Source organism: Odontesthes bonariensis, chromosome 16 (assembly GCF_027942865.1).
Source record: "Odontesthes bonariensis isolate fOdoBon6 chromosome 16, fOdoBon6.hap1, whole genome shotgun sequence".
Taxonomy (NCBI): Eukaryota; Metazoa; Chordata; class Actinopteri; order Atheriniformes; family Atherinopsidae; genus Odontesthes; species Odontesthes bonariensis.
In genome coordinates, this window is record NC_134521.1 from 20,833,966 (window position 1) to 20,860,425 (window position 26,460).

Sequence of the window (26,460 nt, forward strand, 5' to 3'; positions counted from 1 at the left end):
GAATGAATAATTTATCGATCTAAATATGCTGCAAAACAATTCTCTTTTACCTCAATCATAAAGGGACTGTGACAGCTATGTGGAAGCAGCAGAGCAGAACCTGGCTGCAGCAAAGAAATGTATGTCAACAGAAGTCATTGTACCTCTTAGATTCACCCCAAAAGTGTTTACGTTGGTTAAAGTTCTCGGATTAAATCCAAAGGCGAAGTTTCACCGTGCGAATCTCTGGACTTTTCAGAAAGGCTTTTCTCAGGCTACTAATTACATCGGCAGAAATTGTCACCTCGTAACCAGGAAAATGAAAGATAATCTTGCTATTTGTGGGGGCATATTGGATGGATACCTTGGACAATTCTGATGGCAATAATATGAGTTATATAATGAAACTGAAACAGTTGGAATGAAAATGAATCGTCCCGTATGTGACGGATCAAAAAAAATGCTCTAAAGAACTGATTGTTTCCCTGAACGGTGTGCTCTGACACCACCAACCTTGAAAGAAGTCCTTCTTTTATATTCTCTGATTTAATTCAGTTTTAACGGTTTTGTCGCTTCCTGCATTGTGGTGCTGAGGATTCTGATGGCTGTGTATAGACTGGACTACACATGAATAACAGCATTTTGTAGCTTGAAACTGAAAAACTATCCCAAAAACAACTTAACCCCATTCTGTGTCTGGCCAAACACTTTAACACTAATTTTAAACTCATTATTACATATTATGTGTCTCTTTATTCTCTTTCTCTGTCTTTCTTTTTTTTCTTGAAACATTTTTGTATAATTTGCATATAAAGCATCTTTTGGCAAATTGCTTTACCCTTATTCCACTTGAGGTAAAGAGTCAGGGTTCGTCATTATGTGTGAACACAAACAAGCTGTGAAAAGTTCAGCCGAAGCGCTCGGCAAACAAAGTTATTGTTGTTATTATTCAGCACCAATGCTTCCCCTGAGGCTGCTTCCACTGCAAAGCATATGAGTGTTTATGGTTCATGACACAATTATGATTAAGATGTTAGCCTCTAACAGCAAGGGGGGAGTGGTGAATGAAGGAGAGAGGAACCGAAGGAGGCGGGAAGGCTGGGAAGAGACAGGCAATTTAATATCAGTGTATCTCTGGTAGGATAGCTGACCTGTCACTGAGCTCGGTCTGAGCCGAGAGAACTCTACATCTTTCTTTACATCTAACAAAACAGTGGGCCTTTCTTTTTTCTCTATTTCCTTCTCTCATAACCCAGTTCAGGTTGAATATTTCAATGCTTTACATTTCCCAAATGTGTGATCATATCTGGAAATATGTTGGTGTATATTCAGAGACATCCAGACCATGGTAATCCCAAGAGTTTGAATAGCGGCGACTGAACTTCCTTTTCTTGGCTCTTAAAGATGTTTCACCTCTCATCCGAGAAGCTTCTTCAGTTCTAGAACTAGTTGTCTGGGAGTTTCGACTGAAAAGTAGTAGAAAGACTGTTAAGATTTAGCCCACTTAACCGCTTTTACGTTTGATCTTGTTACCAGAAGATGTTTGTTCAAACAGGTTTGTAATTCACAGTTGAGGATTGAAGGTGAAACGAAAACAACCCTCACAAATTCATAGTTATGTACAAAAGTCCACCCAACATTTCTTTATGTATTGCCAGGAAAACAGAAATTTGGTGCAAATGTACTGAAACATGTGCAAACATAAATGAAAAAGAGTTTTACCTCTTCAAAATGAGCTTGAAAATGAATGTTTGTTCTGAGCAGCTTTATTCTTCAACCCAGTCTGAACCCTCTTAGACCAGCTTTCTGTCATTTCTTTAAGCAGTCTTCAGGAATAGTTCTCCAGGCTTCTTGAAGGACATCCCAAAACTCTTTCTTTGGATGTCGGCTGCCTTTTGTTCCGTTCTCTGTCAGGATGATCCCACACTGCTTCAGTAATGTTGAGGTACGGGCTCTGGGGAGGATTCATCCTTCAATAAGACCTGTTGCCACTGATTTTCAGCCCACTTCTTGTGTCATTTGGCATAGCTCAGCCTTTTCTCCCTGTTTCCCTTCCTTAAGAATGGCTTCTTGACAGCCACCCTTCCATGGAGACAATTTCTGATGAGGCTTGGGCCAACAGTAGATGGATTTGATGAAGGTCCAGATGCATCTCTGAGGTTTTATTTTCCCCATGCTTTACAAGGACATCATTTTCAGATACTGTCTGTAGTTTTTCTCTCCCTCAAACTGTTATAGTTTCACAAAAAAGCCTGAAAAAAACGATATACCATTACAATATTTTCCAAATTCATTCCCAACAGTAGGGTAGCTTATGCTCGCTATGTTACCATGTCCAAATATAGCATCTAAATACGTCAGCATGTCCAAATTCCAATTGCCGTGACATGATTTTGTACATGTTGGACCATCTTAATTTGACCACAAACACTTGTAAGGAAGAGGAAGGAGAGGATGGTTTGTGGACCTTCATGCAAGGCACGATGCGTTAAAAAATCCTCCAAAACAATAATTTCCATTCTTTCACTGTTCTACTTCATTCTTGCCAACACATAGTTAGAGGTAGAAGAAGACCATAGTTAGGTCTTACACATTCTAGTATTCATGGTTTGGTGTTCCCGTCATGTCAAGTGGACGCAGCCCTCATGGAAATAACTATGACACTATTTTTGTTTTGACGTGGACAAATGTTTTATGGTGAGACTGTATCGTATGTAAAGTAACTTTCTATGTGCTATAGAGCCATATAGAAAAAGTATTGGTAATTGCGGTAACATTTTGATATAAAGAGCGTTAGGAATTATCTTACATAGATGATTGCATATTCTATAAGTTATGTGGTTTTCTGCACAACATTTGAATGGTTTTAGGGAAGACTGTTTTCATCTACTTCGTCAGATTTGTGCCTCCACTGGCCTGCAGTGCATCACTGTTCTTCTCTGATGTTATTGTTGTAGATTATAAAAGAAAAACATAATAAAATTTGTATTAAAGTACTGGTGCTTCAATAAAAAGAGCTGTTTTTTAGGGCTCTCTAGGGGATGGAAGAGGACAGTTAATGCAATGTGGGAGTGATGGGGAACAATTCAGGACAGTCAATAGAAGAACTCCTCATTCGTTGTTTATGGCCAATGTGGGTGCAAAAACACATCTGAAAACGATCATGCACTCAAAAAAATGTAGCCTGAAAAAATACCAACCAACACCTGCCGTGAAAAGGTGGTGCCAAGAGGCCATTTAGAGAGCAGCTAAGACTTATTAGCATTTATACCTCAGTCTTTACCCAATGGGGATTATCCTCAGTGACCCTTACACTGCCACTTCAAAAAATGCTCAGAAAGTTTTCTGCCAGCTGATCACAGTTCATTTTCATGTGTGTTCTTCCATGTGTTGCACTGGGCAACAAACTGCATATGGCTGGCTCTATTTCATATATAAGTTTTGGAGGCATGCAAGCGCCAATAATGGCATATCAATTGGCAACAGCCGCCGGGTCCATATTTTGTCTATAAAAGTCCTAATGGGGAGCTGCCTGGCTATTTGGCAGCAGGAATGGCCAATAACATTTTGTAAAACCTCATTTCTCTCCCTAACCAGAGACAGACTTTGTTTGTGGCCCATTGGGTTTTCTTCGGGCTCTCTGAATGAGTAGTTGGCTGAACAAGTGGCACCATTGGACAGCAGCAGGGTAGGGAAAGAGACTCAAAAGGCCAATGATTTGATTTGCCTCCAATTTGCCACTTATTTTCCTTATTCTTGGCTCCTCAGCTCCACTTTCTTAACACACACACACACACACACACCTCCACTCTTGTAAGAGTGGCCATTATTTAGCTCCAAACCAAGCCCCATTTTGTTTCTCAGTCAGCTTGTACCTTCTGGGTTTATTGGAAAGCTATCAGTACTCTTAGTGCATGGATGGAGAGAGCAGTTGTATTTCATTACTACTGTGAATTTATTTGATTTGTGTGACACTTTGTGAGGGGAGTAGATTCACAGTATAATTCTGTGTATATGTAAGAATACGAAACCAATCAAACAATGAGCACATTTATAAAAGTTTGAGAAGTGTAGGGAATTTGTTGTGGTTTTTCTACTTTTGATTTGTGTTCCCATCTGCTTGTCAAGCTGCCACATTCTGATAATGCATGATTTAGAATAATACATCGCTGTTTCCAACCGTAAGGAAAGTTAGTTTGAAATGGGCCTTGGAGAAAACAATTTTAGAGACCAAAACAAAACGACAAAATAATAAAAAAACACATAAATTAAACCCAATAAATGAATCAATCACTGTTGAGCCTAAATTTTGTTGATAAACACAGAGCACTGAAACGAATGATGAATTCAGATACACTTAGATACAAACAGATCACATCTGAGATGAGGAAGAAATTGGTGCACCCTCACAGTTTCATGATCAGCGCTGCGTTTGATACTGTAGATCACAGAATCCTGTTGCACAGACTGGAAAACTGGGTTGGACTTTCTGGAGCGGTCCTTAACTGGTTCAGGTCCTACTCAGAAGGCCGGAGTTATTTTGTTACAATTAGAGATGCTTAACTCGAATCTTTTGGGCAATCCGGGCTGATTGGATCATTTCGAGGAGGGGATTCGAGTTATATGGATCACTTGAATCACTTGAGTCACTTATTAAAAAAAAAAAAAACCTTTCTGCCGTTTAGTGGCTATGCGCCTTGCCTTTTTTTTGTCCCATTTATCAATTCATTTTGATAAATCAAAGAGCAGCCTACGGCTACATGTTAATTAATTTATTTTTGTCAAGTAATAATTCAATGCCATTTTATCTGAAAGCCAGACACAACAGCTAGTGTGTGCATTTACACAGCGACAAATGTGGTAGCATTAGGTGAGGCAATGCTGAGTTTAGACCTACAAGTAAACAACATGAAATGATCTTGCCCTCCCTATATCACTAAATGATTATTTTTCAACGACTGTACAAGATGCATGAAGCCACGCTAACCGAGCCTGTAGCGAGGTACAGAGGCTTCAGCAGTCAGATGGGTTGACGACAATCCTTGCTGCCGACTGGGCGCTCGAGACAGAATCGAAACTTAAAAAGCTCCGAGTTGGCATGGATTCGCTACTTGCCCGTCTGACCGCTGAATCGCTGGCTCTGGGTGACTCAGCGGTCAGACGGGCAAGTAGCGAATCCATGCCAACTCGGAGCTTTTTAAGTTTCGATTCTGTCGCGTGACTTGACGAGCGAGCGCCCAGTCGCGGTAGCAAGGATTTTCGCTGTCGGGCCGTGAGTCACCCAGAGCCAGTGGGGATTCGTCCCTCTGTAAGTAACGGACGGATCGCAAGTCAGGACGGATCAGTAGGGTGCATGGCTCACTTAACCGACAAACGGGCTTGTGACAAACGGGGCGGGAGTTAGGTTTCGTTTCACTCAGTGTGTGACTGTGTGTTCGTGACTGAACACCATGCTAGAGAATGACTGTAGCCTAGTAGGCAACTAAAGAGGGATATATATTCCGGTTTCATCATTTCTCTCACGACTAAGGTGCAAGAGCGCTGTAACTGTCATTTGTTGACATAATGAAATACCGTCTGGCTCGACTTGGGTGGATCATTTCTTATTATTATTATTATTATTTTTTTTTTTAAGGCGGATCAAATGCATGCCACCATCCGGTCTGCCCAGGTGACGTATTTATCCGGGTTGAAAACCGGATAACCCAGATTTTGTTACAGCTCTAGTTACAATTGACAGCTATGAATCTGAGCGAGTGGCCATGACTTGTGGAGTCCCCCAGGGGTCAATTCTTGGACCTCTTCTGTTTAACTTGTATATGCTCCCTTTTGGTCAGATATTGCAGAACTTTAACATCAATTATCACAGTTATGCGGACGATACACAACTTTATGTGTCTCTGTCACCGGACGACTGCAGCCCAGCAGACGTACTGTGTCAGTGTCTGGAGGAAGTAAACAACCGGATGAGAGAGAATTTTCTACAATTACATGAAGACAAAACTGAGATCATTCTGTTTGGTAGCAAAGAGAAGAGGGTCAGCGTCTGTAAATATCTTGAGACTCGGGACATTACAATCGCTAACCAAGTTCTTAACCTCAGAGTGTTGATAGACTCAGATCTGACTTTTAGCAGCCACATCAAAGCTGTCACCAAGGCAGCTTTTTACCACCTCAGAAACATCAACAGAATTAAAGGTTTCCTCTCCCAAAAAGACCAGGAGAAACTCATCCATGCATTCATCTCCAGTAGACTCGATTACTGTAATGCTCTTTTAACTGGACTTCCCAAAAAGAGCATTAAACATCCAGACTGCTGCTGCTAGAGTTCTAACCAGGACTAAGAGATCTGAACACATCACACCAGTTTTAAAATCTTTACACTGGCTTCCAGTCAGTCACAGAATAGATTTTAAAAGCCTGCTGATGGTTTACAAATCCCAGAAGAGTTTAGGCCCAAAATACATCTGTGATATGTTCAGAGAATATAAACCCAGCAGAGCTCTTAGATCCAAGGACTCTGGTCAGCTGGTCCAGTCCAGAGTCCAGACTAAACATGGAGAAGCAGCATTTAGCTGTCATGCCGCAAACAAGTGGAACAAACTGCCAGTGGAGATTAAACTTTCACCAAATGTAGACATTTTTAAATCCAGGTTAAAAACATTTCTTTTCTCATGTGTATTCATGAAATCTGTACGATATCTGGACTGTTGCTTGTTTTTAGATTCATTTAAATTATTTTATTTGTTTCTCTTTATATTCTTTTATGTATTTTTAATGCTTCTCCCACTCCCTGCTGCAATGCTTTTATTTTATGTAAAGCACTTTGAATTGTTTTGTACATGAAATGTGCTATACAAATAATGATAATATCCTTGTACAGTCTAGTGAAAAAGAAAGCTGACCGTCTTTCAGTTCCAGGGTCTTGCGAATCATCTGGTCCTTGTCAGGTCTTATAATTGGGTGAATACAACCTCAGATAAGCAACAACATGTGACATACTACACAGTGTCATCGTCAGTTTAACAAATATCAGGCCAAAATGCAGAAGCAGTGTGTGAAAAACTTAAAGGGGATAGAGAATCAAAATCATATTTTTCACATTTTTGGTGTTAGTTCTGAGTCTCCCCGCTGTGGGGAGTACACACGAAGTGCCAGCAAGTGTCAGAACCTCTGTTTCAAGTACTCCCCTTTTTTTAATATCCCCCAGAAAAAGTGCCAATCCGTGTTTGTGAAAAAGTGACGTCACTTTTTCAGCAATCGCCCCCCCACACCCACATCCACAGCCACCCCGTTTCAGACACGCCCCTTCGACAAGAAACAGGAACTGGTGTGCCTTTCAAGGTTGATAAAGCGGACTACGATCGTTACATATTCTTCCCCCGGAAAGCAATGTTCGCGATCAATTGCTTTTATTTATTTATAACAGCATCCCCAGTACATACAACCGCCGACTTTTCCTTTGCGCTGCGCATTTCACGGAGTACAGTTTCACAAACCTTGCACGATTCCGAGCAGGCTTCAGTCGGAATTTTGCTCAGTCGAGGGTCAGTTCCGACAGGGACAGACACAGACTGCAGCGAGCTGTGCGCTCCGCTGAGAAGGTGATTGGCTGCAGCCTCCCATCTATCCATGACCTGCACGTCTCCAGGACTATGGGGCGAGCAGGTTGGATCACAGCTGACCCTTCTCTATTTGCACCACTCCCCTCGGGCAGGAGGCTTCGGTCCCTTCGGACCAGAACCTCCCGTCACAAAAACAGTTTTTCCCCCCTTGCAGTTGGACTTATGAACACTTCATAATCACCTCGTGACCTGCCCCAGTCACTTTACCATCATTAAAATTGCACTAATGAAGCTGCACTGTTGTTGCTCTGTATATTGGATACTGTGTATTGTTGTACACACCTTGTACATTTTATATTCATATATTTTTATTCTTTATTTTTTATTATTATATCCTATGTTACATGTTTGCACCTTACGCCGCAGCAAATTCCTAGTTAGTGAACACCGTTCACTAACAATGGCAATAAAACGAATTCTGATTCTGATTCTGAACAAAATCAACCCCAGCAATCAGTACAGCCTATAAGTATCACATTTTATTTTGTTTTAAAAGTGTGTTGTGCCTGTTGTAAGAATTGCACGTTAGCTCTGGCTTGTTCATCTAAAGGGAATGAGCTTTCTTTTCAGTCAGTGTATTTATTACTCTATAGCTCTGTTTTCAGTGAGAGCAAGGGCAGCCAATCAAGCAACGGCAACCAAATAGCGCCAACACCTACCTGCATTTCATAATGAGGTTGCCAGATAAGCTCTGAAACAACGCCAATAAGGGCAAACGACGCATTCTAAACCCAGCATAGTAACATAGCTGTTTCAGAGAGCCTTTTAGGGAGGTTCTGAGCCATTAGAGACCCAACCATTTTTTTGAGGGCTACATATTACATCACAGAACAAGGATTAATGCCCCATTCAACCGTTCTCTATCACCTTTAAGTCCACCTCTTCTGCATCATCCATCCATCCATTTTCTATATCCACTTATCCACTTTAGACCCTATCCCAGCTGCCATTGGGTGAGAGGCAGGGTACACCCTGGATGGGTCTCCAGTCCCAGGGCATCCTCTGCATCAGCAAAGTGAACTCTGTGGACTTGCACTTGGTCTTATCAGTACCGCAGAGAAGAAAATCTGAAGCGAACAGCAATGCTGAAAGACTTGAATGGATACTGTGGGTACCATCAGAGAGGTGTAGAAAGTATATTCATCTGACTTGATGTCAGTGTGACTCTTGTGACTTCTCAACAATGCCTGGGTGTGTTTGACGGTCTGCATTTTTTTCATTTCTTTCTCTCTTGTCATGTGCATTTTTTCACTTTGTTCAATTTTCATGAAACGCACTTGTTCAGTGCAATAAAAAACATAATCACTCTTACAGAGAATTCCTTTTTATTTACACTGTAACCTGATTTCTGAATAAAACTGTGGCACTGATTGAGCTTTATTTTTTGCAGCATTCAGACTTTAGTCTTTTTGCAGGAATACCATCTACAGTGGTAATTTGTACATCCAGTTTCGGATTTAAAGAATTTAAATTATTTTAGGAAACAGAACAAAATGGCAAAGAATGGCAGATTGTGTTGGTTATTGTGGGTGTGCATGGATGAGATGCTACTTTTCTTTAAGGGGGTGGAAAAAATGAAGCACTGAATATCCGCAGTTTTTCAAAATTTGGTCTCTAAAAGTTGAATCTTTCACAGTTTTACTATTGTCTGGCTTGCATCAGCTTACAAAACTAATTCTCTGAGAGGAAATGAAAAAGCTGTCAGACGGCCTTTGTGTAGGTTGTGTGGTTTTTCATAATCGAGCTTCACGGCGTAAACGAATGTCAGAGTGGTGCTGTCAGCTGAACCGGATCCTGTTCAAAGGGGTGATTGGACAGGGCAGCAGTTTGTTCCAAGATGAACACGATGTGTCTGCCATGACTCACAGCCATATTTGGGAGGTCCCTACTGTGGCTGCCGTCTGCAGAGAGAAACAGAAAAAAGATGAGTTCGGATCAGGTGCATTATTAATCCCCACTCACACAAGCTGTGGATTTCTGAGCATATTGCCCAAAGAGCTGATCAAACAGCCTGAGTTCCTTTTGGCTTATGCAGCTGTTTGCCATTGTATTCACGTTTATGTTTGATTAAGTCTTAACTTAATACTTCACATGACCATCAGATACTCCTGCTAAACGGTGAAATAAACCCCCTAAACTTGTGGGTGAACCTGTTATCATGAAACTGTGTTTTTCACTTTGTTCAGAGTGTGATGAGAAAAGGGAGCACTTTTTTTCCCTTAATGTTTGAGATCATGTTTGAGGTGATCTCCACAACTGTTGCCACGAGTGCTGAAATGTCTGGCCCTCACAGGAGAATTCATCACAAGCTCTGCGATCAAATGGCCTCTCCCATGATACCTGTTGTACAAACTGAGATCTATTGTATATACTGTATGTATTTTCATTTGTGTAGAATCGCAGGAAAATGAGAGTCCCTGAGTTTTCATTACCTTAGATCAAGGTTTCTATCACTATCACTTTCTATACAGAGAAGACCTGTTACTACCGTAGCTACGAAGAGACAAACCAAACCCAACATCTGCGGGCCTTTCCTCTTTCTCAATGGCATTCAGTTAGTTGAAATTTACCATTTTTGGCCACTATACGTCATCACATGCTACACACTGGGGGTTTTGAATGCTGGTGTGTTATAGATTTATTGATACAAAAGTATATGGGGCAGAGTATCCTTGAAATATCTCATCATAAGACAGAACCTTCTCCAAATTCAAAATGGCCAGACTGGTTTCACACAAAATAAATGTTTCTTGGGTGTCATCCCTGTCAGGCTGCACATTAAGCTTTGTAAAAGGTCACATGGTTGTCATAACATGCAGATATGAGCTCAACATGATACAACACAGACCTCCGACCCAAAAACGGGATTAATATATGACTACTAATGTAGATAAACTGAGCAACATGTAAATAATTTATAGTCACTGAGTTTATAACTGAATATATCTTAAGAACATCGGGTTTGATGTCAATTTTCATGCACTGATAGATATGCAGGGTTAAAGACTGCACATCCTCCCAGCTTCCAGGCATTGTTCACCACCTAAGGACTCGTGTTGTAGCCTCATAACTTCACAGGAGTTTCAACATGAATGTAAATGACCATAACAATTTTTGAGATCAACTTCATCAATTCTTTTTTATTCAATTTGTCCTCTCCAAAATGTTAGATCGGTGTTCTGTGAATTGATCCTTCCCTCAACCAACATGGCTTTTTATGGCAATATAGTTCACACAGAGATCCCAGTGTTCCTGTGTTTCTTCCATTATATTTCCCTTAGCAGCACAGTCAAGCCCAATTTTTCACTCTCACTTTTAAATCACTGTATCTATAGTACCTGGACTAATATATTCATTTAAATTAGTTTATCTATATAGTGCCAACTCACATCGGAAGTTATGTCAAGACACTTTAAAGATACACTCTAATTCAATCAAATTCATTGAATTCTGCAGTGGATCTTCGCTTCGATTCAATCTCCCATCCTGTGCATGCACGAGGCAACAGTGGAGGGGATAACTCCCTTTTAATAGGAGGAAACCTCCAGCAGAAACAGACTCGCAGAGGGCCATCTGCTTCGACCAGCTGGGGGTTGAGAGGACAGGAAAGTGGGGACAACAGGCACCATAACACCAGGCCAGGGAGGGATACCTGCTGAGAAATAATCAATATCCTGTCCAGTATATCTTTTCTTGAACAGAAAATGCAAGCAACAAATGTCAGTGTTGAGCAACTTCTTTCTTTCTAGATAAGCAAAAATAATTCTGTTGATTTTAAATGCCCAGATGGCTGCTTGCCCTTTTTCTGTTACTCAGAGGTTAAAGCAATGTTGTACTTACTTAAACAGCCGTCTAAAAAAGGAAGTGTACCCTCTTCCCATACTATGGTTTTATGTATTGAACATTACATTTTTTATGTTTGTTACCAGGTCTTAATATTAGATAATTACAGCCTCAGATGAACAACCACACGCTGACATAATGTGACAAAATGCAGAAGTAGTTTGTAAAAAACTAAGTGAACCCTCACTGCCTCCACAGGAATTAAGAGGGTAAGCAGCAACCAGGTGCTGCTAATCAATGCACTGATTAATTGATCATCAGTAAGTGTGAGCACCTCTATTAAAGCAGAAGTTTTGTTCTGCTCTGGAGCATTCAGCTGTGTGTTAACACAATGCCAAGGAGGAAAGACATCAGCAATGATCTTAGAGAAGCAATTGTTGCTGCCCATCAATCTGTGAAGGGTTATAAGGCCATTTCCAAAAGATTGTCCACAAGTGGAAAACATTCAAGACACCTGTCAATCTTCCCAGGAGTGGACGTCCCAGCAAGTTCACCCCAAGGTCAAAAACCCAAGAGCTACATCTCAGACTCTACAGGCCTCAGTTAGCTTGTTAAATGTTAAAGTTCATGACAGCAAAATTAGAGAAAGACTGAACACAGCAGCAAATCATCACCAAAATTCCTCCTCAACCATGTGAGAGACTGATGACGTCAAACAGAAAAACCATCACTTCAAGTTATTGCTGCTAAAGGTGGTTCTACAAGCGGTTGGATCATGGGGTTCGCTTAGTTTTTCATACAGTGTTTCTGCATTCTGGTTTAGTTTTTGTTCAGTAATGACAGTGTAATGAGTCATTTGTTGTTTATCAGAGGTTTTGTTGACCTCAATTTTAAATATTTTATTTTATTAGAGCAGATTGCAGTTTGATAGACGGCATCAGAATCCAATCATTGTGAACGGTCCGTTCACAATGATTGGATACTGTTTTTCCTAGATTGTACGTTCTAGAGGCCACTAAAACTTTTCATATTTGTGTCAAAACTTTTAATTAATTGGTTGCAATGGGGGTGTGAAGAGTATTTCAAGCAATATGTAAAAAAATGTTCCAGAAAAAGATCCCCTACCCCACCTTTAAGTACTGATATGCAACATTAGAATTGGAACAGGGCTTACTTTCTTTTCACATGACTGTAGGTGTTTACCCAGCAGAAAAGGAGTTTTTCCAATAAATTTTTGTTGTTGAGATTAAAGGAGAAGGTCCAATTTGGAGCCAGGTTAAGCGTATTTCATTTACTTTAGGAGAAGGATACTATTATGTCTATTATTTGGGATGTAAGCAGCCTCAAGAGGACATAGGGAGCTTGTGAAAGTTTTTTTTTTTTTTATCATTATCATTATTAAATCTGCTTCAAACTATCCGAGGATAAAGCATGAGCAATGTTAACATTCTGGAGATCCATCTTTTGGATGATAATTTTGCTCCTATTTTTGCTTTGTTTATTCCCATCAATCTAAAATGAAAATCCCAACATACACTATGGGATTTCTCTGTTTTTGCTGACTGGTGCTTTGGTGTCTCCACTGTAGCTTCAGCCCTTTCTCACTGGGGCACTGTCTTGTGCCATTTGTTTCAGTTAGAGGGTAATGTGTGCAGTTGTCAAAAACAATTGGCTTTGGTGGTCTGAGGCTCGCACTCCAATGCATGGTGGATAGTAAATTGTATTTTTCCACAGAGTTATAAGGCCATTATTATGGTGCTAGAAGTGAACAAAGCTTTCTCGTCCTCACCACCAGACAATTAGAATCATCATTAATCGCTACTATCAGCACATCAATGGTGCAGAGGGGTTATAATGGAGTTATAGACCACTTATGGGGTAATCAGTCAATGCGATTGCTAACTAAACTGTCTGTCATTGTGCCAGAAGAGAGTAGCCAATCAGTGGCTGAACAGAGATGATTGGAGTGGGAGCGTGTGAAGGGAATGTATATGGTGTGTTATTTGCACTAATATCCAAATGTGTCCAGTCTATTATCTTCAAGTCGGGTTCCATAAAGGATCTGCAGGACTGCATCAGCATTTATGGGTAACTCCACAATGGATACCCAATACTTTGCTGTAATGGTGGAATATATAAAGGCTAGATTTAAATAAATTGATAGTGTTTATGCTGCTACAGTCTTGTCCTTTTGGAACATTTAGTTGCTAAATCAAAATATGTTTTCTCGGGAAATGTATGATGAGAGTGTGTGAATAGTCATGGGTTTGCTTTAAACTTTGGCCAATCACAGATTAAAAGATGTGTCTCTACTGTGTGTCGCAGCCACTGCCTGCAACTGGCCAAGTATCAATGCGGCTGTAAATGAATGTAGTTACCACTTGGTGTTCTTGAGGAAACCTCGGGAATGAATTGGGTTGCCTTTTACCCGATGCCTTTTATCAGTACAGTCAACATTACGACTTCAGCCACAATCATTTATCATTCTCTTTGATTCTTTTCAGATGACCCAGGAACAGTGCACTCATAGGAACAATGTCCAGAGTTCAGAGAAACCACAAGTGTACAAAGTGGGAATATACGGCTGGAGGAAACGCTGCCTTTATTTCTTCGTCCTGCTGCTGATGATCCTGATCCTGATCAACTTGGCACTAACAATCTGGATCCTCAAGGTCATGAACTTCACCATTGTAAGTGGTCTTTTTCATTTTTCTCCTTTTTACTTGTTCCATACAGTTTTAAAGCAAGTTCTCAGCCCTAGACCGTCGAATACCGAGGTACTGTCAAAGCTTGTGACATGTCCTTCGCCATCGGTGCAAATACAGCAAATGTCATTCTAAAAATTATGCTTACCACTGAACAGGAGGTTTGATTATGTTTAGGAAGCAGAACTATTTGGTGAAGTTTAGAAGAAAATTGTGTTTTGGATTGGAATAGACTCTTCCTCTTTGTTTACCCTGTTATTGAACATAGAAGCTAAAAGCTTCCGACTGTGTTAAATTATGGAGTTCGGACAAAAAGCCGGAATGTGCCAACATCAAGCTGGATGTTTGTGTGCATGTCTTCATATGACATAAAATTGTCACTGAAAGAGGGAAGAAAAATTGCAGTTGCAAAATCATCAGTCAGCACTGTGACCCACATTTTCTTATGATTCCACATTACATGAATGCATGAACTAAGTTGCCCAAATTAGATTTCCCAGGATAAACAACTTAAGGTTGGACTGGATAGTGTAGTGGTAAGATTGCCACCTTTTGTGTAGGTGACCTGGGTTCAAATTCCCTGCATGGTTCAAATTCCCTGCACGGTTCAAATCCCCTGCATTAAAGGTTCGACCTCCAGTAGGGGTCCTTAGGCAAGACCCCCTTTCCCTACCAGCCTACCTGTAAGTTGCTTTGGATAAAATCATCTGCCAAATGCATAAACATAAACACAAGGTTGACCTGCTGTCAACCAGCTAGTTTATGAATGTGAATGTTACAAAAAAATTGTATTTCATGAGTCACTTTTTCTACTCTTTGAACACTTAAATTTGGGGATGATTAATTATTTAAAAGACCTCTTTACAGCTCTCCTTTTCATCTGCTTTGCTTCGTGCCTCCGTTGTTGCCTGTTTAAGTCCTGTAAGACATTCACTGAACTGATGTTCTCATCACATGAGGTACATTTAGTCTGAGTGGAAAGATCTAAGGTAGAAAACCTCACTTTTAAAGCTGTCACCCTCATCCTTTTATCTGAGATGCCACTACATTAAACATTAGAGACACTGAGTTTAGATTTGACTCAGATTCAGATATGACTCAGCGTCACACAGAATAATTTGAAATAATCTGGATTGTTTTAGCACTGCACCTCCCATAGATCCCATGTGGTCGACACTTTTTCAGTCTTTTTTCGTTTTGTGTCGATGATCCTTAAGGTTCCTGCGCTCATATTCCTTTGCTTGCTGGGCACTCCAAACCTGTACAGTAAACAACTTCAGGATTTTTATTAAATGTAATCCATGCTGACACTTGCAGCATGAAATATTGTACAGCCTCATGACTTCAGCTCTCTGCATTCACAAAGACCATTCATCATTCTCATCCCCAAACATATCAGAGAAGTAATGGGTTTCATTTACAGAGCCAATATTAGAAGGATTTAACAAAGTCTCTTCGCAAGGCAACATTTTCGCAAGGAAAAAGGCAACATAAAGTGGGAAGTAAAATGCAAATTTAATACAAACATGGTGAACAGAACTAAAAAAAATAAGTTTGGAAGGGAGCCTAATCAAACAGCCCTCCTCTTTTCGTGTATATTGCAGTACGTGCGCTTTTTTTGGTCTCATGTGACCACAGGTGTTCGAGGCTTTATGAGCCTGAGAAAACATCCATTATAAACCCCCTGACTGCCAGAGTCTGCAGAGCTGCAGCAGCTCTTAAAACTCTTTGAGACTTACCGTCTTCTTGTCTTCCCCATCATTATCTTTCATTTTTGCAGTTTCTTACCGTCCACGTCTATTTTACCGTGTCAGTTCCACACCTAGTCTGTGTCTTCCCACCAATCCACTGAGCCTGTGATGAGTCAGTCGCAGTGCAACACACATGCGGCACACACAAACTCGCACACGTGGTTGTGGCCGTGAATAATACATGAGGTCTGCTTCACAGCGGGGCTCTAATATGAGATCTACATAAATCAGAAGAGTTTCTCAGATGCTGAGCCGTATGCTCTGACGGAGAGCTTCACTCAGGGTTGGTGTGTAATGTTTTTAATGTGTCTGCCTGACGGATTTATAGAATAAGAAAAACATTTGAAATGTGGTTGATAAGTTTGAAAGGGAAGAAATTAAAGTCAGAGTGAACCAAGCAATGACAGGAATACTTCCAATTCTTCCAATTCTTCCACCCACCCTCAATTAATGTGTTGGAGTGACAGCGAGCACTTTCTTCATCAGCCATATGTTTCCTTTTAATGTTAAATCAGGACTTGGTTCATGCTGTTTCTGAGGTTCTAAAATGGCTTTTAATGAGACTTTAATCTTGATTTTTCTATGCCAGGTTTTTTTGTTTATCTAAATAACATCACAAAATTGAGTCTTTAAAATACATTTTCAGAATTGGAAAAACAGCTCTTCACACTTAATCACCTTACCTGAATCCGTGAATAGAATTAATAAATCATATCAAAGCCTATAAGACTAGTGAATGTTTGAACTGTGCGTGTGCGATTTGTTATAAATCTTAATTAATCACTGATCTGAGAAGTATTTGGACCCGCCAATTATATGGAGTCTTCAAGGTATCCAATAAAATGATACCACTTGTATCACAATTAATAGAGCAACAAATAAAAATTGAAACGCTTTTTTTTTTTAGGCTATTTTAAAAGAAAAAATTTGCAAATACCTGAAATAAAAACCTGACGAGTCTTTGACTTGTTTCTACCAGCCTGGTCTTGTGAGAAGGGGTAGTTGTTGTACGCCAAGTCATTTGGCATTTTGGCTGTAATTACAACGCTTTTTTGTGCTTTTGCTTGTCATGTAACACTATGTATGTAGAGGAAATGACGTCCTGCCCTGTACTTGTGCCAGAATCCTAACCATTTCATGGTACGTACAATAATTTGGATGGCGTGCAGTGTGATAGGAGGAGACTTAATATAACCTAACTGACATATTTGAACAGCGTAAAATAACACGCCAAAAGCTTGAAATGCGTATAAATGACACCCCGAAAAGTGCAGAAAGCGGCGCCCTGTTTATTATCATTGCTACGAGAACACTTTGTACTTTCTACACATTTTGTGTATCACTCTAACTAAAAACTAACTCACTCACCGACTCTCTCAAAGAGGGGTGCTTTGCCTGGTCTTTGGGGGTGGTGCTGTTTGTCTCACCCATGCCACCAACAACACTGCTTCCATCATCTTCACCTCCAGCCGGCGGTAGACGTAATGGCAACACCAAGATACAACAGCCCAAAGCAGCTTCTGCTCTATTCAGTAATCAACTTTTCGACTCAGTCTTTGGATTTTATGCACATTTGTATCCATTATTGTTTAGGCTTCTGCATTACATTCATCAAATGCTTTGTTCTGGGTGTCTGACTCAGCAAAAATGGGGAACAGACAGGATATAACCTCGGGTATCCTTATGTATGTAATAAGTGGTCATAAATACAGGATATCAATGACAACACTCATCAGTTTATTAGTCTAACTTATTCATTCAAGCACAAATAAAATCCCTTCTGTGGAAAAAAAAACGCTGCAGCACATTAAAAGATTGCTTCCTTTTTCTGCACAAGCTGGCTGTCAGAACTTAAAGAGACGTGTTCATACATTACTTCACGACGTCTTCTATATCCAGGGGCAGTGCTCTCCTCTCGCTTGTATTCTGAGTGATGAAAATGTGTGTCAAGTCCAATTTGAGTGCACCGTGTTCTACAAACGACTCCTCGAAAACAGGTAGTAGAGCAGCTTATCTGTTGATGGAACCGTAAGAAGTGTGCTGAAGACACAAACAACAGCTAATGTGATCAAATTACGCATGCATGTGAGGCGCCTATGGTCATACATTCACCTATATTCCACGAGAAGTAAGAGTTGTTATTTTGAAGCCTTTAGTTCAGCATTTGACCTTCATCGTCTTGGTTGAATGACGGCGACAATATGTCGCTATTTATGGTTCGTTTTGACCTGTGAAGAGTCACTGTGTTGGATGCCTTCTTTTATTACCGAAAGGAAGCCAGTGCAATTATAATTGAGCACATAATGACCTTAAACTACTCGTGAAAGGTGGTTTAGAATTTAAACCTTGTTTAAAAACAGCTTCCTAACCCCTGCAGTTTTTTTTTCTTCTCATGACTTGAATATCATGGCATCTATAGCGTATTAATTTTCCAGCTCTATAAGGTTCTCATGCAGTGCTTCTAGACTTAAGGGGTTAAGACCAGATTCCTTGTGGTATCTTGAAATTGAAAAATGCAGGTTTGTTATGATACTTTCCCTCTGTTTCATGTGTGTGTCACTGAAAAAAAAAAAAAAAGGGTAAACATGTGAGTAATGTTTGCATGTGGGGGTGTAGTGTTGCAGATTTCCTGCTGTTAGAGGCTATTTGTGGTGTGGAGAGTTCTCGATGCCTTGCGATAGGCTGGGGACCAGTCCAGGGTTTGCCCTGCCTGTTGCAGCCAGAATAAGTCCCAGCCCCCCCCAAGCAGATTTTGTGAAGATTGGTGAAACTGACAGCTGGAGGGGTGTCAGTCCACCTCCTTATCACGGTCGAGGTGCCTTGAGCAAGGCACTGTACCACCATGCTCCCCAGGCGCTGTGAATGGCTGCCCACCGCTCCAGTGTATGGCATCTGTATCTATGAGTGTGTGTCAACAGGTGCCAATCTGGGTGGGTTAAAAGCGGAGGACAAATTTCATGTGTATGCATGATGATAAATCTGATCAGAAGAAGTTATTGTACATCTGAAACAGGAAATGTGACGTAGAACATCATGAAAGAAAAGCTCGGCAGAACTCAACCTAATTTTATTGGCAGTGTGTCGAAACTGAAGCTGCATTTCCACCACGGGAATCCTTCTCCAGAAATCAGGATTATTTAGGGGGTCCTGTACTTCATCTGGATTTGCTTCATCTGCCCCATCTACAGTAGAAAGCTAATCATACAACACAACACATGGTTTTCCTCACAGGACGTTTGTCCAATCTGTGTGGAAGGCCACATGGAAGTTCTCCTCGCTATGCCTGGGTCCAGACTTTTGAATCTTTGAACTTCCGCTGAGTTGACTGACCCATCTGGCACCGTTGCATGCAACAGCAGTCTCTTGGTTGATAAAAATTTGGTCGAATGAGCGCAACGGGAGCTCTAACTGTTACCCAATCAGCAACAGAGGCATGACTAATGCAGTGGACAAGCTGTTGTTGAGTGTTGTCACGCTGTGTGCTGCATGGAGACTTTTTAATTGGGCAGCATTTGCTTCTTCTCAAAGCATGGCTACTGAATGACACGTAGCGGGACATGCTGAATTGTTTTAACTTCCCTGAAAACCCTTTGGAAAATAGGCATGTTTGCATGGATTAGCACTTCAACTTAAGATGTTGTAAATTCAGGTTGATGCAAGGACATCAAGTGGAGGCGACGACAGACTAAAACAGGAAACCGAGTGTAAGAAGTTGACAACTCAGTCTGACATCTTTCACCCTCTTGGCTCTTTTTTTTCTCCAGATCTGGACCATATTTGAAACAGTATTGTTTTGAGGTTCGGTTGAAGGGATTTCAAGTCCTCCTTTTAGTCCAATGGCTTTAACCACAGTTTGTGCATTTTGTAGGAAGAATTTTCTTCATGAGCGTGTTCAAAGGTTTCCTTTTGCTTTTATAGCAGTGCTTGAAAGGTTCTGTTTATCTGTTTACGTTCCACAAAAGCTCCGGCAGCAAATAAAGAGAACCCAACTGTTTTGAAAAAAAAAAGAAAGCTCTTTGATTCAAACTGAGCAACTTAAACTCTGTGATTTTGGTTGGTTTCATCAGGGAACGCCTCCTTTTCAGGTCCCTTCGCAACATTTTATAAAGATTTTTTCACCCCCGTTGGAGGGACTCATGCTCTTCCTGGTTGTTGTTTTGCTGCATGACTGACTCTCTCTTCAGATTCAGGTCACGGACAAATGTCCTGACATTTTGCTTTAGAGTTCACAGGATTAATTCAGAATTCACTGTTCCATAATAATGGGAAGCCGTATTTACTCAAGTGCAGTAAAACAAGCCCAAACATGACATGACTGTTTGACCTCAGTCCTCAGAAATAGACTTTGTGCCATTATACCATACCACAAACATATATTGTAATTCCGGCTCTTGAGTTTAAACATTTAGGCCTTTGACTTACCTCTTCCTAAAGTTTTTTTTATTTTTTTGTTTGTCACAGATTTATGATATTGGATAGTTTTTTTTTCTAAAAGAAGTGTTTTCCACATCTGTTTAATTGGGTTGTCTTTATTTATCTGCTTTGAGGAGTTGTATGGACTGAAAAGAGTGTGATGTGAACATCTGATGATGTTTGAGTTCAGTCTGTCATGGTCTTTAGTTTTTAGTTATAGTCATAACCATTAGATAAGGTTAATCTGCTTCCTGCATCTCTGCCTTTACATACCTGATCCCCCTGGTCATTTTGACACCTCCAATTTGCTCTTGTCATTGCTAGATCTCCATTTTATTTGGTCCTCTCTGTTCCCTGGCATATTACAAAATTTAGACATATTGTTGATATTCTTTGACCTTTTTTTTCAACTTCAAACACTTAACAAGAGCGGCCTGTCTGCCTGGTTATTATGGGTTTCATTCTGTTTATCGGTAAAGCTTCTTTCCGTTGTTTCCCCGCCATAAAGCTTGCGGCGGGTGTTTTTGTACAACTGGCTTTTACTCTGGACTATTTTGAAAATATTTATCTATCAAAAAGAAAAAAGACACATGAAGAAAAACAGCCTCACGGACGCCAGAATTTGTAAGTGTTTTGCCTCAGAGGTCTAAAACTTACATCTGCACTCTCAGTTTCACATTTCACATCATGTTAAATTGGCCTGTTGGTGAGCGGACACTCAGACTGAGACGGATAAAAGTGTCTGCACCTCCTGTCCATGGCGGTCTACAGTCAGAGTGGTAATGAGTTGAACAGGGGAGGATGAGTGAAGTATTAGCTGCCCTTCCGTCAGGGTCTTGTCCAATACAGCAAATCAGACATATTCGTTAGTCAGATAAACGGTCTGCTGGGAGGAAGGACCGATGTCATGGAGATGCTTCAATGCTTTTAACCTTTCACTTCCTCTTCACTGAACCTCATCTAACCTGCATGCCCACATGAAAAGACAATAAGTCACAAAAAAAAACAACCGTCCCTCAGGGAACTCTTGCTGCTCTCCTGGTCCAACAGATGGATGACTAACTCCCTTTGCGGCTTTACGAGGATGTCATCCAACACACGAGTTACAGATGGAGCTTTTATAATTCCAACCCAAAAATACTGTGTGAGAGTATTACAGAGAGAGCTTTGTCTGGAGTAGAGTCTGTGTGATGGTTCATACAAAAGCATTTTCTTTCTTTTTCTTTTCTTTTCTTTTTTTTAAAGTCTTTAGACCATCGTTTGGCTGTCAACATCTTTGTCAATTTGAAGCCAGAAGTGTCCGAGCTTAGTGGAGCTGGAGAGATGGAGGAGAATCTCGCACCATAATCAAATTCATTAACTAGATTGAAGGACATTTCTCATCGCCTTCACTTTGGAAACAGGCTGAAAATATTCACATTTGTGGTCTGGAGTCACAGTCTGCTACAGTTTGATACAGAATATTACTATACAGTTCAGAACAGTGGAAAAGTCTTTGTGCCGTTCTCTGTCAGGATGATCCCACACTGCTTCAGTAATGTTGAGGTCCGGGCTCTGGGGAGGATTCATCCCTCCATCAGACCTGTTGCCACTGATTTTCAGTCCACTTCTTGTGTCATTTGGCACAGCTCAGCCTTTTCTCCCTGTTTCCCTTCCTTAAGAACGGCTTCTTGACAGCCACCCTTCCATGGAGACCATTTCTGATGAGGCTTGGGCCAACAGTAGATGGATCAGCTGAAGGTCCAGATGCATCTCTCAGGTCCTGTGTCAGGTCTTTGCTGGATTTTTTTCCTCTTTCTTAAGGACGTCACTTTCAGATACTGTTCATCTGCTGTAGATAGTTTTTTTTAGGCCTGACTTCTTCTTTTGTCCTCCACTTGTCCAGTTTCCACAAATGTTTTAAGAACACACTGCACACCATGCTGAGATATGCCAAGTTTTCAGCATTCAAGAATTATTGAACCAGTGTTGTGTCTTTGTGAGAGGCTGCTAGTAACAACGTGCTTAAAGATACAATTTAAAATTGGTTAAGAAAAAAAATGGCTTAAGAAAAAAAAAAAAACACTCAGGTACAAGGACTGGACTGAAAATGAATTCCTTCCAAAAACTTGATTTTAAAATGGATATAACTTGGTAAACACAAAAAGGGGGGAGCTAAAACAAAATATTTCTAATGTTTTAAAACCAAATTTTAAACCAATTTAAAGTTAATTCTGTGTACACCTATTCTACTGTTTACAGAGTGCATATTCAGACTTCTTCATAGCGGTTGATTAACTTACATAATGTCGTTAAACTTCAGACAGAATTTAACTTTGTTATAGCAGAGTTCTTTAACATAACAAACAACCAGGGGCGGTCTGCTTGGTTCCTGGTGCTGGGCAGAGATTAATGAGCGGTGGGAGGGATAAACACAGAATGTTTTCTGTCCCCGGGATCCCTGCTGGAGCTTTTACTTAAAGCTAAGCATGGTGTGACTCTCGTGACTGCGTGATACAAATCATTGATCCCGGGAGACGGACTCAAAGCCTTTGGGAGGAAGTTTGTTGAACCAAAAGCCTCCGCCTACCTGAGTCTCTTCCTCTGTGATAGGCCAAACTCACAGGACACGTCAGTTTTAGTCTAAAATAGTTTCAACAGTTTAAAGCTGACATGACTTCCATATGTGTAAAGGTACCCCTGATGAAGAGAGGTATCATGGGAACTTGAAGATACGTATGCTACCACTAAGGTGACATCTTTTCTCTGGAGGACCGTGGTTATTTCAGCAGAAACCTCATCCTGCAAGACTTCATAGACACAGAGTGTGTGTTCCCGATTGGCCCGTCTGCTGTCCTCATCTGTCTGTCAAATGGCAAACAGCTGAGCCCAAGGCAATGGGTGACGTCAGCGCAGCTACAACCATCTTTTAACCGCAGTCCATGCTGGGTACTTTTTGATCTCAGCAGAGATCCGAACAATGTTCCAGAGGCCTTAGAACTTGGATCTCGGGTGGAATACTTTGCGAGTCTTTCTGTGTAGTTTGACAAACCAGACAGGGGTAGATGTAGAGGAAGCAGAGAGAGTGTGGAAAGCAGCTGCTTTCGAAATAGAACTTGAACCTTTACGTGTCTGCTTTGGGATGGTCCATGCTCTGATAAAATGACACAAGCTTTAGATGGGTTTTTTCATATTAGCAGCGACTGCAGGAGATGACCTCAGAGCGGCTGAGGTATTTACATCCTCCTGTAATCTGAGAGGGGGAGTGCCAGCAATATTTACAGCTCAGAGAAAAACACACACCCAGCTCACGGATTCACACACAGAGAGAGAGCTGAGCTAAATTCAGCATGTCATATAAAGAGCTGTGGTGCTTGTTTGGCTGCTTTATGGGACAGAGTGATCTGGGCCTGTTCAGTGGAAGCTGGAGCCTCTTCAGTCAGCCTGAAAATGGTGTCATTTTCTATTAACCTCTGGGTGAGACTGCCTAAGGTGTCCAAGAAGAAAATTACTCTCATTTGTTTTTCTCACGGCCTTAGTTAAGCTTCCCTTTTTCATTCAGTAAACATTCCATTTATGGTAAACATTGGGTTGCTGAACTGAGTGAGACAAATGTTCTTATGTGATTTATTTTTTTTTTTTTTAATAGAATTAATACAGAAGTGTGCATTATTTGAAAGTGTGGAGGCATATATGTAGAAATGTGAAACTGAGGCCAGATACAGGAAACAGTGGATTCACAATTAAAACTGTATGTACGTACATGTTTAATTGTGTATATATATGCATTATTTCATGGAGATTTATGGGCTTGGTTCTCATTTATAAATAAGTCAAATTTAATCTGATTTCTGGTTCCATCTTTAACCAGGAACGGGTGCAGAAATTCCCTCAATTACTCATTTTGGATTTTAAAAAATACTGCAGCCACAAAGAAGCGCAATTTCACCTAATGTGAAGTTTTACCAGAGAAGTAGAGTCAAGAAAATGTGTTTTGTATGGACGCCTTCGCTCTGCAATCGTAATTAAATCAAGTGCAATCAGGGAAAGGAAACCTGCAGAAGTAATAAAGTGATCTTTGTCATCTTTGTACACAGTTGCAGCTATAAAACCCACACGGAAGGAAAATGTACACAATGCAGCTCATTATCAGTGCAGTTTGTGAGATGTAAACTGTTGATTCATCGACTGTTGATGAAACATTTTGATGTTTTGGCTCAGTTATATCAATCACATTAAAGATGTTTGATAAAGTGTCCGTTCAAAAGAAATGTATGTTTTGACAAAAATAAATTGCCACCCTCTGGCTATCTGAGGTTTTCACTCATCAGACTCATTTTGTCTTGAGGATAAAATTGTGTTATATTGTGTTCCAGACATTAACTTGTGCCTATCAGGAGACCAATTTTCTTTTTGAAAGAAAACATTTGAGTCTTCAACTCTGGAAGAAAAAAAAAAAACCTTTTCCTCACGAAAACCTGAGCAGCTGTGGCTAATTTTGGTCGGAACAAAGTGCAAGCTGAAATACGAGACGATTTTCTCTTTGCAGATAGCCGTTCTGTCATAAGGCTTTTGATGAGGTCTCAGTAATATCCCCAGGTCGGCTGTGGAATGTCTGTGTTGCTGAGCGGGAGAGAAAACTGCCTTCCTCGGGGCAAAGTTGATAAGCTTCTTCATTGGTTTCATTCGTGGAAAAGAGGTGGTTAGTCAAGTCAAACAAAGAGAAGATGAAGTGGAGGAGGTTATGCTGCTGAAAGTGACAATGATGATAATGAGGACCTGTGCTCTTTACAGTAGATTAAAAAAGAACAAAAAAAAAACCTAACAGTATTCCCATATTTTCTCACTACTTATCAATCTGTAATATTATCCCGGTATTACTTAGTTATGGTGAGTCCTTCACTGAATGCTTTAGTGGGTGTATATAAATCCATTTGTATGTTATCCCCTGGCATGAACCCTCTGATACTGAATATGCCACATTGTGAAAGCGATCACTGACTGCAGGAATTAGCACCTGAATGTACCTCTCCTCTTGGATTTACAGAGCTTAAAAGCGAGTTAGCAGACACATGAGTGATGAATCCTTTAGGGGTTGAAACAAAGTTTAGGACCTCAGCTTGGGAAGTCTTGGGAATTGCTGCTCTTGACTTTGACAAAAGACCTTTGACTCGAAGCATTTCACAAATAACATACTTAACAAATTGGTGCCATTTCATGTTTCTCAAAACCCAGAGCACATGTCATGTGAAAGAAAAGCTGTTTCGCACCATATGTCATAATCTTGTTTTTTTGGTGTTCCATTGTTCTTGTCTTTGGGTTTCTGGTGTTTTTCATAGTTAATGTATTCTTCTGGTTTGATGTTAGATGATCTTAGTTTGTTTACCTTTTTCTGCTCTCTGTTTTGTATCTACATCCTGCTCATTATTCCTTAGTTTCCTCAGTTCATCCCTGTTCTGGTCCTTAGCTGTAGCGCCAGACCTGTCAATTATGCTCAGCGACCATCACTCACCAATCAGTCCTCCTCAGTGCTCCACCTTTTCCTTACATCCTTGCAAGATTCTTGTCGTTAATTCTCAGTTTATTTTTTTTAGGTTTCTGTCGGATTAGTCTGCACTTTTTGTTACTGTTTTATAATCAATAGCGTTTTGTTTCCCCTCTACCTCCTGCTTCAAGTCTGCCTTTTGGGTCCTTCTCAACCTCCCGTGACACATGGTCTTTTCCTAAACCTAACCTTATTGAGAACGAGGAGTTGTCGTCATAGTACAGAGCCCCGCCCCTATCCGCCATGTTGGCAGGATGCTAGCGTGAAAACGCCATTCTCTCCATTCGTTTACAGTGTACGGGTGTGTTTTTAAATCATTAAGTTTAAACAGTGCGGAATTGCAAGAACATGCCTGGAAATCACTGCTGTGTGAAGAACTGTTCCAGAACCTCAAATAATACGTTTGGGAAACATGGGAACAACGAAATACATTTTTTTAGGTTTCCTAAATGGATGCAGCATCAGGGAGAGCAGATGTCTGACCTGACGAGGAGACGCCGGATTGTTCTAAACACCAGATTTTATTTGGCGTAAACTTAACTTTGAACTCCGCGTGAGGAAGCATTTAAAAAAAACTAAAAACATATTTAAGCTAATTCGATTATTTTTTTGTTTAATGTGCGGACAAAAAGCGCTGTTTGTGGTACATATAATAAGTAATTCAATTAGCTGCTTTTTCA

At 40.5% G+C, this 26,460-nt stretch overlaps 1 protein-coding gene across 3 annotated transcripts in view; it reads left to right on the forward strand.

The window, feature by feature from the left end:
- sgcd (sarcoglycan, delta (dystrophin-associated glycoprotein)) overlaps nucleotides 1-26,460 on the forward strand; it is a 395,576-nt gene that overhangs the window by 235,189 nt on the left and 133,927 nt on the right. For all 3 annotated transcript variants that reach the window (XM_075486567.1, XM_075486566.1, XM_075486565.1), the window contains one exon: nucleotides 13,892-14,077. In XM_075486567.1, coding sequence (XP_075342682.1) covers nucleotides 13,892-14,077 — 186 coding nt within the window. The remainder of the gene's footprint in view (nucleotides 1-13,891; nucleotides 14,078-26,460) is intronic.